General features: G+C 38.2%; 1 protein-coding gene across 1 annotated transcript; it reads right to left on the bottom strand.

Moving 5' to 3' along the window:
• Positions 1-2,152: 2,152 nt before the first annotated feature.
• LOC139713934 (transport and Golgi organization protein 2 homolog) lies at positions 2,153-15,619 on the bottom strand. Its single transcript, XM_071625654.1, has 7 exons — positions 15,450-15,619; positions 13,212-13,334; positions 12,416-12,530; positions 7,869-7,930; positions 6,195-6,348; positions 4,878-4,982; positions 2,153-3,495 (listed from the first exon to the last, which is right to left on the bottom strand). Exons 1-7 carry the CDS (start codon positions 15,586-15,588, stop codon positions 3,360-3,362), a joined length of 834 nt encoding a protein of 277 aa, XP_071481755.1. The 5' UTR covers positions 15,589-15,619; the 3' UTR covers positions 2,153-3,359.
• Positions 15,620-15,936: the final 317 nt, after the last annotated feature.

The following is a 15,936-nucleotide window of genomic DNA, read 5'->3' as shown; positions in this document are numbered from 1 at the left end:
TACAGATTTCTTTTTAGATTTAATCAGCTAATATTTGGTACATTTGATTTAAATAATTTCACTCAGATTTAATGATGTCAACTTTGATGAATATGAACATTATACATATCACATATGAATGCGTAAGATACACAAATGTATCATGCAGTGTACACGACTGTGTTCAGATTTCCAAAAGTTGCATATCACTATTTTTGTGGCACAAGTTGCACACATGAACATCAGACAAAAAAAAAATGTCTTTATTATTATTATTTTTTAATCAAGTCATGTACCTATTAGCTTAAACCATCTTACACTTTGCAGAGCAAAGTAAACTTTTAAAAATTCAAAGCCCTTAAAAGCAATGCTTAAGCAAAATACTTCAGCTTCACATGTCAATCATATCAAAGAGATGCACTCAGCTGTTTCATACATTGCCATTTTATTCACCTTCGATAACAAGGAAGAAAGGTCAATTTGATGTGGTTATCACATTACATACTTAGTCACAGAGTTATATTATATTTTTTCATTGTACAATATAAACCTATACATAGAATGAAATGTACATGTACACATATTTCAGTTTCAGTGAAAATAAACACTATCCTAAAATATTCTGGACTGATTGGTGAAATAAAATGAGATGCAAATAAGGAGTCTCATTTAGATATTAGATAGAAATTATTCGAGCAGATGTTTTGGCTCAGAAGTCTGTGCAACCAGGTACACGTTTGTACCTCTCCCATCAGGACATGTCGGGAGTACACTGTACCCTCATCTGGATAAGGGATTTGGCCAGATATGGGAGACTCAATGTTTAATATATGCAGCTGCCTACCTAATAATAGCTACATGTACATGTATCAATTTTGTGTGAACATGCCACGTTATTGTCAGCTAGTCTGCATTCAGAATTCTCTGATAATTTGCTCAATAAACAATTGCCTGTGCCGTGTGGGGTGCCCTGATTTTAATAATGAAAAGCTTTCTGTCCATGTTTTTGCTGTGATATGGGGGTATAAGTAAATGTCTGAACGCATGTTATTTAGATAAAAATTTGTATGTTAATTATGTTGGAAACGAGATGTAATTCATGAGAGTCTGTGTAGGAATTTGTTTGAGTTTGAAATTCCCCTTTCCCCCGTAATTATTATATTGAAAAAAACAACAAAAAAATAAAATAAAAAGCCCAAATCACAGTGAGATCTCGTCAAGATAATAGAGAGACAAGATAAAGGGAGGCTGGCTAAGAAAGGTCGGGTAACAGTTACCACAGTTTAAACAGTTCACACTCCAGTGCTGATTGGCTGTTGTTCAAGACCCGATAGCGGGGGGAGAGGCGTGGGGAGTGTTTCGCCTGATTGAAGCATTCTTCAATGGCTGCCCATGGCGGTATCTATGAAAACTAACACTGGCGCACACCTGCTAGATAGAACTGCCTGTCAGCGAATATGTGTATCGAAGTGTACTCTCACTAATTACGCTCGACTCCTGTCAAGATTCTTTGGTTGTATGTCTATGTGCATAGAGATCAGAGATCAATGATAAAGCTGTACACAATTCACAATGGGAATTCCAGAATATACTGTATACCAGTCAGGCCAACCTTCCCATTACATGGTATCCTCATGCTACCACGTCTTCAACTGCTTAAAGGAAATGGATCCACTGATTCAATCACCTGTTGCACACTCTGGGAACAATCTATTGCTTGCATCAATTTGGTGACACAAAATGTAGCATAACATTCCTAGCAGACCAAATCTACATGAAGGGGGGGGGGGGGAGGGGAATTATTTGATCAACATTATTCACTAATGGTCTACCACACGCATGTTGAGAGCAGAGTGAAAGTAAGACCACACTTTGGGTAGTCTAAAAGAGCCATAATCAATCTCACATTTTCCAGTCATTTTTAATCAAGGTGATTATTTATGATAATCATATTTCACAATGTTTGCACTTCTCTGGACTAATGATGTAAAGAGCATACATGGATATGCCAGAGTGGGACTACATTCAAAATCATGGCAGGAATGATTGCACAATATGGTTGAACATCATCTTATGTAAATGATCGAGTTCTTTGAATCCTTTCTGCAATACTGTATTCAACAACAATCATATACATAATATTTCTAAACTTCAATTTAAAACCTCCAACAGGATGTTGTATCTACATTGAAAGTACAAGACCTGAACTCTCTTTACAGATTGGTTAACAGATCAAGAGAGCGACTATTGGTACATGTATTGTACGTCATACACAGAGCTAAACTACCATATCTTCAATTGAGTGACAACACCTTGTATCTCAATTTTTGGTGAAAGTCATTATTATCATTTTTTTTTTGTCTAATCATCACACAATCTGTCAAGTGATGTCCTGTCCATATCCTAGCTGTCTTATCCCAAACATGAAGCCACCATGGCATGTCAATGGAAAGGTGATCCCATTAATTTTGTAATCTTGCTTCGGCTGCCTTCTCGTTTCGCTCTCTTGAATAATTGACATACTTCAGATACAAGGTTTTGTCACCCCAACAGCGATATGCTAGTGCTGTGAATTTCAGCAGTAATCAAAACTTGTTGACCTTACAGTCTGTCAATCATGACATCATACTAAAACAGTCCTACATCTAATCCCTTCTCTTTCATATGTTTTACTCTCTGGGACTGGAAGAGTATGAGAGTCATCACTGACTGAGAACTCCCTGCTGCAGGACGAATGTGCAATGGAATGAGTTTCTGTACTTATGAGGTACTGTATGCGCCATATATTTCGCGAATCGGGACTTCCCGACAATTTCGTAAGTGGTTAAATTCGCGATTGTGGAGTCCTGTACTGAACAGAGAAATGTATATGTGTACGTCACATTCATATCGGCATTAGAGTCAATATTTTCTCGTGTTTTTAATTTCGCAAATAGCAGCTGACTCGCGAAATTCGCGAAAATAAAACCCTTGCAAAATATTTGGCCTATACAGTACCTAAACTGCTCCTGTGAATGACACAGAGTTGTATTTGTCTGCATAAATGGACCGGCTTTTGAACTTGACCAAGAACTGGTCTGGTCCAATTCATGCTGGCCATCAGAGTCGAATGGATTCTACCAAATTCCACATCTCTGGAGAATAGCGTTGTAGAATGAAGAATCTCAGAAGTCAAGTCACAGAGCCATAATGTTGTCCACCTGCTCTGAAGGACAGCAATCCAAAATTTCTCCTCAGGCATGGTTGATGAAAAGCATCCATCGATATCTGGCTGAATAAATGTCATATATATTTCATAATTACACTTGCAAATCATGTATCACATTCATTGTTCACTTTGTTCTCAAATGCCCCTTTTATTGGCTAGGTGAGTAAAGCTGTCAGAGGCTGCATGAGAGTTGAAATTTGTGAGTCTTGGACGTCCATTTTGGATTCAAACCATCGACAGGCTCCTCGATCGACTTTTCAGAGTAAAGTACGTCTCCCTTGGCACCCACAACAATCACGGTGCTTGTCCTGTTTAACAGAGCAGAAAAAATGAATGAGCAGTACATGTACTACAGCATGAGCTGGCATGAGGAAGGATATTACATTTTAGTAATCAGTCCACACTGTTTACTTCTTCAAGGACTCACAACAATACAGCTACAAATCTTGCGTTTTCTCTCTTTTTTGTCAAAGTTTAACTAACAATGACATTTGATCTCTCACACATTCCCCACATAAAGCCAGAGATATCAAAGCTAAGAAAACTGCCAAAAAACATCAAACACTGAAGATAATGGCATTTAACGGATGTTTTCAAATTGAAAATTTGATATCTCATCAACTTAGTGCTTGGATTTCAAAGGCTAAGAATATGTCGAAGTTAAGTATGCTGCACATCACTGTGGCATGTTGACTTGGCCATATTTCATTTATAATAGTATGCTCAATTACCTGCATGCTTGACTATATGTTAATTTCATGGTTGAACTGGCAGCTAGCTTTCTTTTTGCAATGTTCACTGTTGTTACAATAGCTAATGTAGAATTTATATTTGAAATAACTGGAGCAAATAGTACAATGCATATAAATGGCAAGCTTGAAGTTTGAACACCTATTCAGTACATTCACTGACAACATTGAAAATTATTAAGTGTTTGGCGACGCAAAGTCATTTTCAAAGTGAACGATTATCATACACGGTACATGAACTGAAATCACATAGTGACAGTGGCAGAATACAGTATACTGTCTAGTGGAATAGAATACAGAACATTTACAGATCTATGCAAACCCAGAGAAGAAACCATCTTTTATGTTTTACATTTTGCACATTGATTCCAATGTCATTGCACTTCTGTGAATGAGACCAAACAGGACAAAGGTCATTTCATAAACATTTGTTGAAACATTCTAGTAACTTTCCGACAGTTAAAGGAAAGGACAGCAGAAATACAACATCTACTGTATATGCCATATATCTAGCGAGTCTAAATTTTCGTAAATCGGAACTTCCCGATGATTTTGCAAGTGGTTAATTCGCGATCGCATACTTCACATTCATAGCATAATCAGTGTAAATATCTTCGCGTGTATTTAATTTCGTGGATAGCACCTGACTCACGAAATTTGCAAAAATGAAAACCTCACGAAATATTCGCCGTATACAGTACCTTGATAGTGACCTTCCTGCTGTCAGATCAAACCAACATGTGCCTTATAAAAACCATCAGTTTATGATTAACCTAAGTAAGACAATCGATGAGAGACTAAATCAGTGTACGGCATGCTCAGACTCCCGCCCCGAACTGAACCCCACTTCCCTCTCATTATGTAATCAATCTCCCCTGGTTTCCTGCACATATCTTCATGAAGTTGTGGGTCTCCAAATTCCTTCCAAGTGACAAACTGACCTTGTGCCATAGAATGGAGACTTGACATGGAGCATTTGTGGAAGGACAGCCCTCATTTCCTCAATGGTCATGCCAGGCTTGTAAGAGAATTCCTCCCCATTCAACCTGCACAGAAAAAACCAAAAACCAAAACGAAAATAAAAACCAACTTTGTTGGAGAACAAATGCCAAATACAAGGAACAACACAAATTTTACCATGGTCACTTTTGCCCAAACCCTTGTAGGAACTCTTTCTACATGTATCTCTCACTACATAGCTAAGGATAGTTACCACAGAAATATGGCTAAATCAGATTCAATCAATTCAAAATTTCAATTTGCACATTTTTGTTGTTGTTGTAACTATTAATTCTGAGTACGGGACGATCACATGCAAATGAAAGCAATCTGTACAGTTTTCTTTAGATTTATTTATATGCAAACTATCAACCTGTAAATCACATATCAGTAACGATATTATATAAATGGTTTCAAAATACCCACATGTAAATGACACACTGAGAACGTGCTTATACTTGTGGAATAACTCCATAGAAGCATACAATTTGATTATTCATTCAATGACTAAAGTAATGGTTCCTTTTTTTTTTTTTTTTTTTGAGGGGGCATATCTATCATATTCGTTAAAGTGCTCAAGGCATCAATGGACACAGACCAGATGAATTTTGTTTGCATGGTTCATTCCTTTCTACAGAGGTAAGCTTTGATGGAAATGTGAAAGAGTTGTTGCAAGAACTGTCAACTCTCGATGACCAGTGGTTAGCTTGTTGCAAAAAAAAGAAAAAAAAATTGTGCTAGGCAGAAAGTGCTCTCATGGCAGACCACTCATTAAAGGGGCATTCCAGACGATTTTCATAATTTCACATCATGTAGTACATAAATCAACAGCTCCATGTATAGAATTGTGGAATTTATTGTGGTTCTTGATCAGAGAAATAATACTTTGAAAAACCTTTTACAAATTACACTGAACAGGGATGATGACAAAGAAGGCTCGCGAAATATAGCAGTGTAATTTCATTACAATACCGCTTGCTTGCGAGTTCACCTGTGTATAATCTATGCGTGCCTTCTTATTTTGTTCTGCTTCCTCGAGCCCCAACTAATGGATTCTCATGGAGACCCTGCCATGTCATCATCCTTGTTCATTGCAATTTCTTATAAATTTTGAAAACATTCGTATTCTTTGTCCCAACTATCATAAATTTTTCAACTCTGTCCACAGTACAATTGATTTATATTTGTTTAAATTTTGAAAATCTGAAAATCATCCGGAGGTCTCCTTTAAGTTTGAAGTACTTCATCAGGGAACTCACAGCGTGGTTTGTCGGAGAGCCTGGTGAAGTCTCTCTGCCACATCCTCAGCATCACCCTCAGATGAGTTTGCCAAGAAGTCCTCCAGGCTGCCTTTGAGGTGGCTCGCCTTGGGCCACGGCTTTTCGATGGTGGAGTTAGAGACGCCATACACGCCTACGTAGGAAACAAAGCCAGCACATTGTTTTTGCCCTCAACAAGGACTGAAGGAAAGGATGCTTTATGAATAATCCTCATCATCATTATGTGATCATGCACTGCAAAAGCACCATTTTTTTTTTAAATAGTGAAGGACAGATTCTGAAATAGCAGACTGTAAGTTTCAAATGCTATACAATTCAGTACTCTCCTAGCCCACTGGAATAATCAAAGAACTTCCACACTCTGGAAAAAAGCACACTGAAAAAAATAAAGAGGCTTTGAAGTCAAGGGTCTGTTCAAGTGCTGAAATCTCACCCAAGAATACTCTGTGCAATGAATATGACACAGAACAAGATTTCCAACCACTATGAAGGGATAAATCAAACTAAACTGAAAGTTCATACACCCACTAAGTACATTCTATTTGTGACTGACACTAACTTTCAATTCATTATGGCATCTACCTTTCAAAAGTTATGAGAGTTGAAAGTGAAGAGTGGTTAAAGGGTGTCTCAAGCTCTGAGTCCATAAATCTGAAAAAGCCTGCTTCAAAATGAAAACATGTTCTCTATAAAAAAAAAATGCAAGAAGGCATATTTCTCATTCCTTTTGTTATCCCAAACTTTAGAATCATAAAGCAGAATTGGTTTTTCAACAAATAAGAAACCCCACTCTAAAAATTGACTAGGTTGACCCATTTTGCTGGTTTTGATTCCTCACAGAAAATCAGGTTGTACAACTTTTTATTGCTTCTGTGATGCATGGTCACATAGTTGTATTTGAATTCTCCTGTTCGCCATTTGTGGCATAGGGAACTGTGTAAACACTGTGTAAAAAAGGCAATACAGAAGCTTTTTTTTTCGTTTTTATTTCACTGCACTTCTGATGGCACAGGAATATCATTGCAAACATAAGTTTTGGACAGTAATTGCATGTGTTGGAAATAGGAATTAACAGATAATTAGCTTTTGTATTAATGATGGTATGGTAATAATAGTACTGACAATGCTGCTGATAATAGTGATACATGTACTTACAAATATAAGTAGCAGTAGTACTGAAAATGATGATATCAAAATAACAAAATATACTCATTTTACATAATGTAACAAGAATCATAACTGTTAACATAAAATGAATTTTTTAAGTGGGCCCTATCAGGATTCCATTGCTCTCTCTTTCTAAGTCCAAAATTGCAGAAACCACAACAGTTTTTTTTTTTTTTCCATCTGCTATTTAAGGTTTAACTGAACATGGTGAGAAATATATTGTAGCACATCAGACATTTCTTTCACAAGAACACCAACATCACGTGCAACAATGGAGCTGTTTCACATCATAGTGTCACAACAAGCAAAAATATCTGTCAATTAAGAAAGAGAACATACTCTCAATTGACATGCCAGTACAGCACTGAGACCATAATTATTCTGACCAAATTCAGATTCGTTTGTCTTGTAGGATTCATCAGACTGAAACCAAACTTTTGTAATTGGAGGTGTCTTGGTCATGATGAAGCCCCATTCCTCACCTACCTGGTTGAAGAATCTGTGGAGGACTGGCTGACTTATTACTGTAGTATCCAACTTCGCCTGATCTGTTGATGAAACATATCAAGAAAAAACTAGAAGTGTCGCTATGGCAACTGGTATGCTTCTGCCATAATGCATGATTCTCCTAATAGGTCTATAGTACATGTAGACAATGTGTGATTACATTTTCACAAAACTGGCAAAATATCAAAATGACAAATTTGTCACAAATGTGTTGATTGTTCACCTTCCTTGACCTAGCTTTAATTGGATGAATAGGAGAGCATGTATTTGGGGATTTAAGGACTTTAACTTGACTTTGACCCATTCATATGTTTATGCATTGAGTAATTTTCAAGGTATGGAGAAATATGAATAGTAAATTGTTACCATTTTCATCTGGCCTTTGACCCTAAAATTCATAAGATAATCACTGTCAGGCAGAACATGCATAAATATGTACCGTTAGTAAGTTTCAAGATAACTTGAGCCACTTCCGAGATATGGAGGAAAAAGTTAGTTCAGCACTTTCACTTGATCTTTGACCGTTTGACCTTTGAGGAAAAAAAAAAAGAAGAAAAAAAAAGAAACTTTCCACAGAATCTCTATTAGGTTATACATGCATACACCAAGTGTAAAAGAAAAATAATCCTGTTGGCATCGCATAAATATAAGGGAAATAGTAAAATTTTGAAGTGCTGCCCTTGACCTTTGACCCCTGACCTTTGACCCTATGAACCCTAAACTCTCTAGATAATCACTGCCAGTCAGTACATGTATATATACTATGTTCCATGAAGATACCTTAAACAATTTCCAAGGTACGGAGAAAAAAGTGAAGTTTTAATATTTTTACTTGACCTTTTGACTTTTGACCTCATGACCCCAAACTTTCACCAGAGAATCTTAATTGGGTAATACATGTATACATTAGGTTTCAAGAAAATATCTTCAAGCATTGCATAGATATGGCAGAAATAGTGAAATTTTATGTATTTGACCTTGACCTTTGGCCTTGAGCACGTTCACCCAGGAGTTGATAGGCACAACTTCACCCTCTAATACACATACATGCCAAGTTTCATTTGGATACCTCAAAAGGTTTTTTACTTACGCTGTCCACAAAATTCATTACGGACGGACGGAAGGACGGACGGACAACCCAAAAACATAATGCCTCCGACACCACTTCGTGGCGCAGGCATAAAAAAATGACAACACTTCTACAAAATCAGTCAAATAATAAAAAAAGAAACATAGGCACTACTTTGTAACATAGAATTGTCCTTTGCTTTCATTTGTTGCTTGATGTGATTTCAGCTCTAAATCATTTGAATCTCTGTAGTTTGACCAGAAAATTTCTATCCACATGCTGACAATAATGAAAACAATTTAAATCTTGTCAGTGTTACTACACCATCAAGAATAACAAACCTCAACCATGAACTAGAAATGTCGCTAAGGCGACTGCTATGCCTCCGCCATAATGCATGATTCTCCTAATAGGTCTATAGTACATGTGGACAATGTATAATTACATTTTCACAATATTGGCAAAATATTGAAATTACATGTTTGTCACAAATGTGTTGAATGTTCACCTTCCTTTACCTAGGTTTAATTAGATGAATAGGAGAGCATGTATTTGGGGATTCAAGGACTTTAACTTGACTTTGACCCATTCATAAGTGTATGAATACTGTAATTTTCAAGGTATGGAGAAAAAGTGTAATTTCTGTATTGAAAAGTACACTGTTACCATTTTCTTTTGGCCTTTGACCCTAAAATTCATAGGATAATCACTGTCAGGCAGAACATGCATAAATATGTAGTAAGTTTCAAGATAACTTGAGCAACTTCTGAGATATGGAGAAAAAAATTAGTTCAGCACTTTCCCTTGATCTTTGACCTTCTGACCTTTGAGGCAAACCCCACCCCCCCCCCCCCCCAAAAAAAAAAAAAAAAAAGAGAAAAAGAAAATTTCCAGATAATCTAGGTTATAATGCATACACCAAGTGTAAAAAAAAAAAAAAAAAATTGCTGGCATTACATAAATACATGTATGAGGGAAATAGTAAAAATTTGAAGTGTTGCACTTGACCTTTGACCCCTGACCTTTGACCCTATGAACCCTAGATTCTCTAGATAATAACTGCCAGTCAGTACGTGTATATATACTATGTTCCATGAAGATACCTTGAACAATTTCCAAGGTACTTTGTACGGAGAAAAAAGCGAAGTTTTAATATTTTAACTTGACCTTTTGACCTTTGACCTTTGACCTCATGACCCAAAACTTTCACCAGAGAATCTTAATTGGGTAATACATGTATACACTAAGTTTCAAGAAAATATCTTCAGGCATTGCATAGATATGGAGGAAATAGTGAAATTTTACGTATTTGACCTTGACCTTTTGACCTTTGACCTTGACCATGTGCACCCAAAAGTTGATAGGCACAACTTCACCCCCTAATACACATACATGCCAAGTTTCATTAGGATACCTTAAAAGGTTTTGGCAGTTACCCTGTCCACAAAATTTATTACGGACGGACGGAAGGACGGACGGAAGGACGGACGGACGGACGGACGGAAGGACGGACGGACGGACGGACGGACAACCCGAAAACATAATGCCTCCGGCACCACTTCGTGGCGGAGGCATAAAAACATGTCAAATCACTTCACTAGTTCTAATTTCTGTTACACTAAAAGTTTGCAGGAGTGGACTTGAGAGGGTGCCATGCAAGGATTTCACTCTATAAAGGCAAGACACCCAAGAGCAGAGCCAAAAGTCTAAGGATGCTAGTGGCCGTCTGTATGATTTTTTTTTTCTGATGTATGCAATTTACAATGCATCTTACCATAGCAAAAAGGAGCCAAACTATTGAAAAAAGAGAATTGAGATTTGGGTAGTACTGTGGGCCATTTGGCAACACCCTCCTAATTTTGTGAATTTTGGCACCACCCATGGGGCCCCCTGGGCATGCCATCATCATGAAAAAAATAAATAAAACAGAGACAAAACTATAATCCCCTCCACAGTGAAAATTCCTCCAAAGTTTTGTCAGAATAGTGTAGAGCTACCTGTTTGCAAAAAGAATAAGAAAATGACAAAAACTACAAAAAAATTAGCAAATTTTGAGTATGTAGGCCCTGCAGTTTACAGTAAGCTTATGAAGTGCATATCATCAGCATGAAGTACCTCTCCTAATGTACCCTTTTTAGAGCTGCCCCTTACTTTGGCCCTAGAGGGCGCTACTTCCCCTGCCCCTCTAAGCCAGTTCACAGAATCTAAGTATGTGTAGATAAAAAAAAAGGCATTGCATCCCTTCTCTTAAAGTTGGCTTGTAACTTAAAAACTTGGCTTCTGTATGAAGACTTGATAGCAGGGGCAGATCCAGGAATTCTGTAAAGGGGGGGGCCCGCGGGGGGGGGGGGGGGGGGGGGGGGGGGGGGGGGCGCAACTACATGTAATATTTCTGGTGCCACTTCCGGGTTTCATTTCATTTTTCTTTTTATTTCTTTTGTTTTAAATGAAAAATAAAGGGGGGCGTGTGCCTGTTGCACCCCCTTCTGGATCCGCCACTGTGATAAGTCTTCATGAAAACTATGTTATGAACATTCATGAATTAACTACATGTAGGCGCATATCAGAACACACAGATGAATGTGTATTCTTTCAACCACTTTACCCACATTCTCTACTTGGCTGTTTTCAACTGCTCTTCTAATTGAAAGATCTATCCATCTTTTTGACAAGTCTGTGATTCAGAGGTCATCAGCGACCATTGCTAAATGTGAACTTGCTTTACCACTAGCCAGTGCCCAGGCTGGTGTGAAGTCTCCACAAAGATTTTTTGGCAAACTTTGAACTTTTCATGGACATCTCCCTACAGCAATTTAGTATTGATAACTGAAACATCATGATTTTGGCGAGGCAACACTGCTCAGCTGTGCGCATTTTACAAATTCCTACACATTACCTGCAACTACTGCTAGTTCAACCATTGCAAAATTTTACATTTCTGAAATATGGCTGCAAAGGGTAACTAGACACCTACTACCGCAACATTTATCACAGGGATGTTTAGTATCAGGAAGAAATTCAAAAAGATAGAGAATATTATGCACTAATATGATGTTCATTTCTAATGATTACTGTGTTATAATTCTTTTAAGATAGCAGAAATATCCAATGCTGCTGGGATAAATACTGTCCATGCTAAACATGCCATTCCAAGGAATAATTTTCCAATTTGATTAGCAATTTCAACTGAAAAATACTACTTCAAATCGTATCCCATACACTTCATCGGAGGAAAACAGCTACACAAAAGGTAATGCATGTATATGATACAAAAGGTATAAAATGCATAGCAAATTGCAATGCCATACCAGAAAAATCATTCCTGCATTCATTCTCTGCTCTGTAAAACTTGTGACTTCTGGTCTGTATCAGCATTTGAGTGACATAATTTGGCAGACATTTCACATACAACACATTTTACGACTGACACACACTTAACAAGACAAAGATGACCTACTTAAGATCAACCGCAAACAGGTTGAAGCCATTGTAGTTCTCTCCGTCAGGAACCAGCTCCGTGAGGTAATCTTTGGCTGACATCTCCCCAGTAAGAAAGTTTGACACGAGTGCTCCTGTAAAATACATGATGGAGGCACAACGGCGTAGCCAGGATTTCATCTTAGGGGGGGCGGTTAGTCTGCGAGGGAGCGAGCGAGGGGGGGGGGGAGGGTGTGGGAGGGGGGTGTCCCCCCCTCCCACGGTGAGAACTCTTTGCATTTTGATGTTGTAAATGGTGAAATCTGATGCATGCTTTTGCGCGTTTCATCGACGTGAAACAGTCCCACTTGTTTAAGGTAGCAGATTGTTTTGATGTAGATTATTATTGAACAATTTGCCTATAAACTGGTATAATTTAAATACACTTCTTGTATTGATTCTTTTCACTGAATATCATGAACGCGACTGAACCCGAGCGAGCGATGCGAGCGATGCCCTTAAAAAAACAAGAACAAAAGCAAAAACAAACAAACAACCCCCCCAAAAATAACAAAAACAACAACACCATACAATCCATGAATAGGACAAGGTAGTTGGTTTTAAACCAGCAGCCTACATTATACAAGAAATGTGCTCAAGGACAGAGTTTGATTGAACCCTTGAACAAAAACAACTCAAGCATCCAGTCAGGTTTGCATTATATCATGAAAGATGTACCTAAATTGCCATAATTTCTCCTTCCCTGAGCATTGCACCAATACATTATCCAAAAAGGAGAGTAATCCCAAAATTCTGACTCGAGGAACTGTACCTACCTCTGCCTTTGGCATCTTCCCTGATCCCATCAGGAGAAAAAATGTTGAGAATGAATGCGAGCCTCCCTTTCTTGCTCATACCCAGCCATGTTCCACCTTCTTTCCCTGTGGTCATATCAACACCTGGAATACAAAGGTGAAAGAGACATAAATGATTTGTGTGGGCTGAGGAGATCAAAATGAAACATTGCATTCTAAATTCAAAATACATTTCGATATACATATGTATGCCATTGATAAGAAGCAATTCTCCTGGCACGATAAGCAAAAGAACAAGATCAAAGATGTTCTATTTTTAAAAGTTATTACTTATACCTGACAAAATCTGCTTGCCACATGTGATGTGGAAAGTGCCTTTATCAATTACGTGAACACTTTGGCAATATATAAATTTACAATAAGTTCGATTGTATATTAAAGGGCGGTTGGAACTACCATTTGTTCACAAAAATATACAGGAAATCACCCAAAACAAGAACAACAACAAAAAAGAGATATCAAATAAGAAATACAATCTGGACACTGAACAAGCTGAACGTGATTATTAGTCGCCCTGTGTCGTTGCCAATAACGTCAAATGAGAAGTTAAGCAAAGTTCTTTGGCGTGTTTAGTACTGTTGAAGTATTTAGCACGCCAGGGCCACAGTCATGATGACTATGACTATGAGTTATGTACGACCATGGACATGGTCATGGTCCACATGGCATGGATGATGACTGCACTGGTGGCACTACACTGATCTGCTGATGACTGCCAACAAACGCCAGGATGTAAGAACCTGTGGTCGAGATTACCAATCCATCAACATTCAGAGAGGCTGCTCTTCCAGTCATCCAAGTGATGCAGCCTCCTGTTGGGTCACACATGCTCTAAGTAGTCTAACGTTAGGTTCTAAGGTAGCCCGACCAGACGCCATGCGCTAGCACGGCGTCTGACAGTCTGTGACACACCAATCTACAGTACTAAACCCCTCGAACACAGCCACACAACAACAAAACTGTTGAAAATTTCGATATTCTTATCACAAATTTTACGAATCACTCACATGAATTGAGATGCTTGCATGCTTGGACTATTGAGCAAGGTACATCAGTCCATCCATGGAAGCCTCCTCTTCAAATCATTAGTGAGACCCCATCTTGAATATGGCAATAGTGTTTGGTGCCCACAACTCAAGCATGACATAAGTACCATAGAAAAGGTCCAAAGAAGAGCAACAAAAATAATACCTCACCTACATAATCTGTCTTATGCTGAAAGATTAGAGAAATTGAAACTGCCTACTCTTGCCTACAGAAGACTCAGAGGTGACATGATCCAAGTCTTCAAAATCATGAATGGCTTCGCTGACACCAACAGTTCTAAGCTCTTCAAGACAAAGGAAGAGAAAGTTTCCCTTCGGGGCCATAATTCAAAGATCCAGAAACAGCATGCACGTCTGAACATCAGGAAAAATAATTTTACTCACAGGGTAGTAACTCATTGGAACATGCTGCCAATTTCAGCCGTGGAAGCAACTTTGAACTACAGTCAACAGATTCAAGTCAGAAATAGATGCCTTCCTATCCAAGAAGTACAATAAGTTCTCATACTCAGACGAACAATTACATGGATTAGTAGCAGTCATTACTGCAATATAGACGAAGCATCAGGTTGACATACAGTGGAAACTTGCTGAAAGTGGGAGGGCATTACAAGACTTCTGTCTTTCCAGAAGCCAGACAAGACAGGTGAATACAGGTGAACAGGTGAATCAGCGAGCTCTCACGCAACATACACTGAGCAAAAAGTCCAATCTTAACCTGGAATGCTGTGATCATCGCTGGGCGATTCAAAATAAAATCATTCCCAGCTTGGATACGAACGATGAAAATTGCGCTGCTAACTGTTAGAGTTTGTACGCCTGCACGGTCGTCAGCACCCCCTTTGCCCATCATTTTCTTTGCAGTGCTGCGCCGACATTTCGAATCATTTCTGCGATTTCTACGGCGTAGCCTACAGGATTAAAAAAGGTGTCATTTTTGGTAAGTTGTGAAATATGTATGTCAATATCGATAGCTAAAAGACGGTAGCTAAATAGATAAAGTTTTCATCTTACATGTCTTATGTACAATACTGTAGGTGTAACGTTAGCCGAAGTTAGAGTGTAGCTCGAGCGTGTAAATTTACTCAGCATAACTAATGTCAGATGACATCATTTTCAGTATATAGGACTACACACGGACCTGTTCACTTACTGCTTATGACATCAGGATTTTCGGCCCAGAAATCTGCAGTTTTCGTAGGACGGTTGAAAAACTCATCCCTGTTGAATGCTATGATAAACCTGAAGCCACCCTTGGAATCTGGGTTCATGTAAAATGCAGTTACACACATTTTGTTCTTCTTTCTTTTACTGATTACCGCAGTCAGATAGCAGTCGGCGCTTGTGTCACGGTGTCACCACCAAAGAGATTTTCCGCAGTGTAAAGAGTGATATTGTTAACATTTACTCTTTTTGCTACAAAGGAATTTCAATTTTGCTATATTTCAAACAAAAATAATTTTATACGTACTAATAAATAAAATTTTTATCATGAAAATCGGAGACTGAAAATATATTATTCATATACCATCTCTGAACGCAATAATAATATACGAGGACATGAAGAGCAAAGGTCACAATTGTGACGACTGAATGGTGCTCTGGGTCACCGGTGCGTACCATAGCAACTAGATTGAGTT

This window comes from Diadema antillarum, unplaced genomic scaffold (genome assembly GCF_040938485.1).
Source record: "Diadema antillarum isolate AM-2024a unplaced genomic scaffold, OU_Dant_1.0 seq00002098_RagTag, whole genome shotgun sequence".
Lineage (NCBI taxonomy): Eukaryota > Metazoa > Echinodermata > Echinoidea > Diadematoida > Diadematidae > Diadema > Diadema antillarum.
The sequence above is the reverse complement of the archived record's forward strand: the minus strand, read 5'-3'. Positions and strand labels throughout refer to the sequence as shown.

What these genes read in the sequence shown, in the direction of transcription:
- LOC139713934 (XM_071625654.1), bottom strand. Translation starts at nt 15,588, where the DNA reads ATGTGTGTAACTGCATTTTACATGAACCCAGATTCCAAGGGTGGCTTC. An exon ending in GGAAGATGCCAAAGGCAGAG is followed by an intron (nt 12,531 to 13,211) that starts GTAGGTACAGTT and finishes TGTATTTTACAG; the next exon opens with GAGCACTCGTGTCAAACTTT. An exon ending in TCTCCATTCTATGGCACAAG is followed by an intron (nt 3,496 to 4,877) that starts GTCAGTTTGTCA and finishes TCTGTTAAACAG; the next exon opens with GACAAGCACCGTGATTGTTG.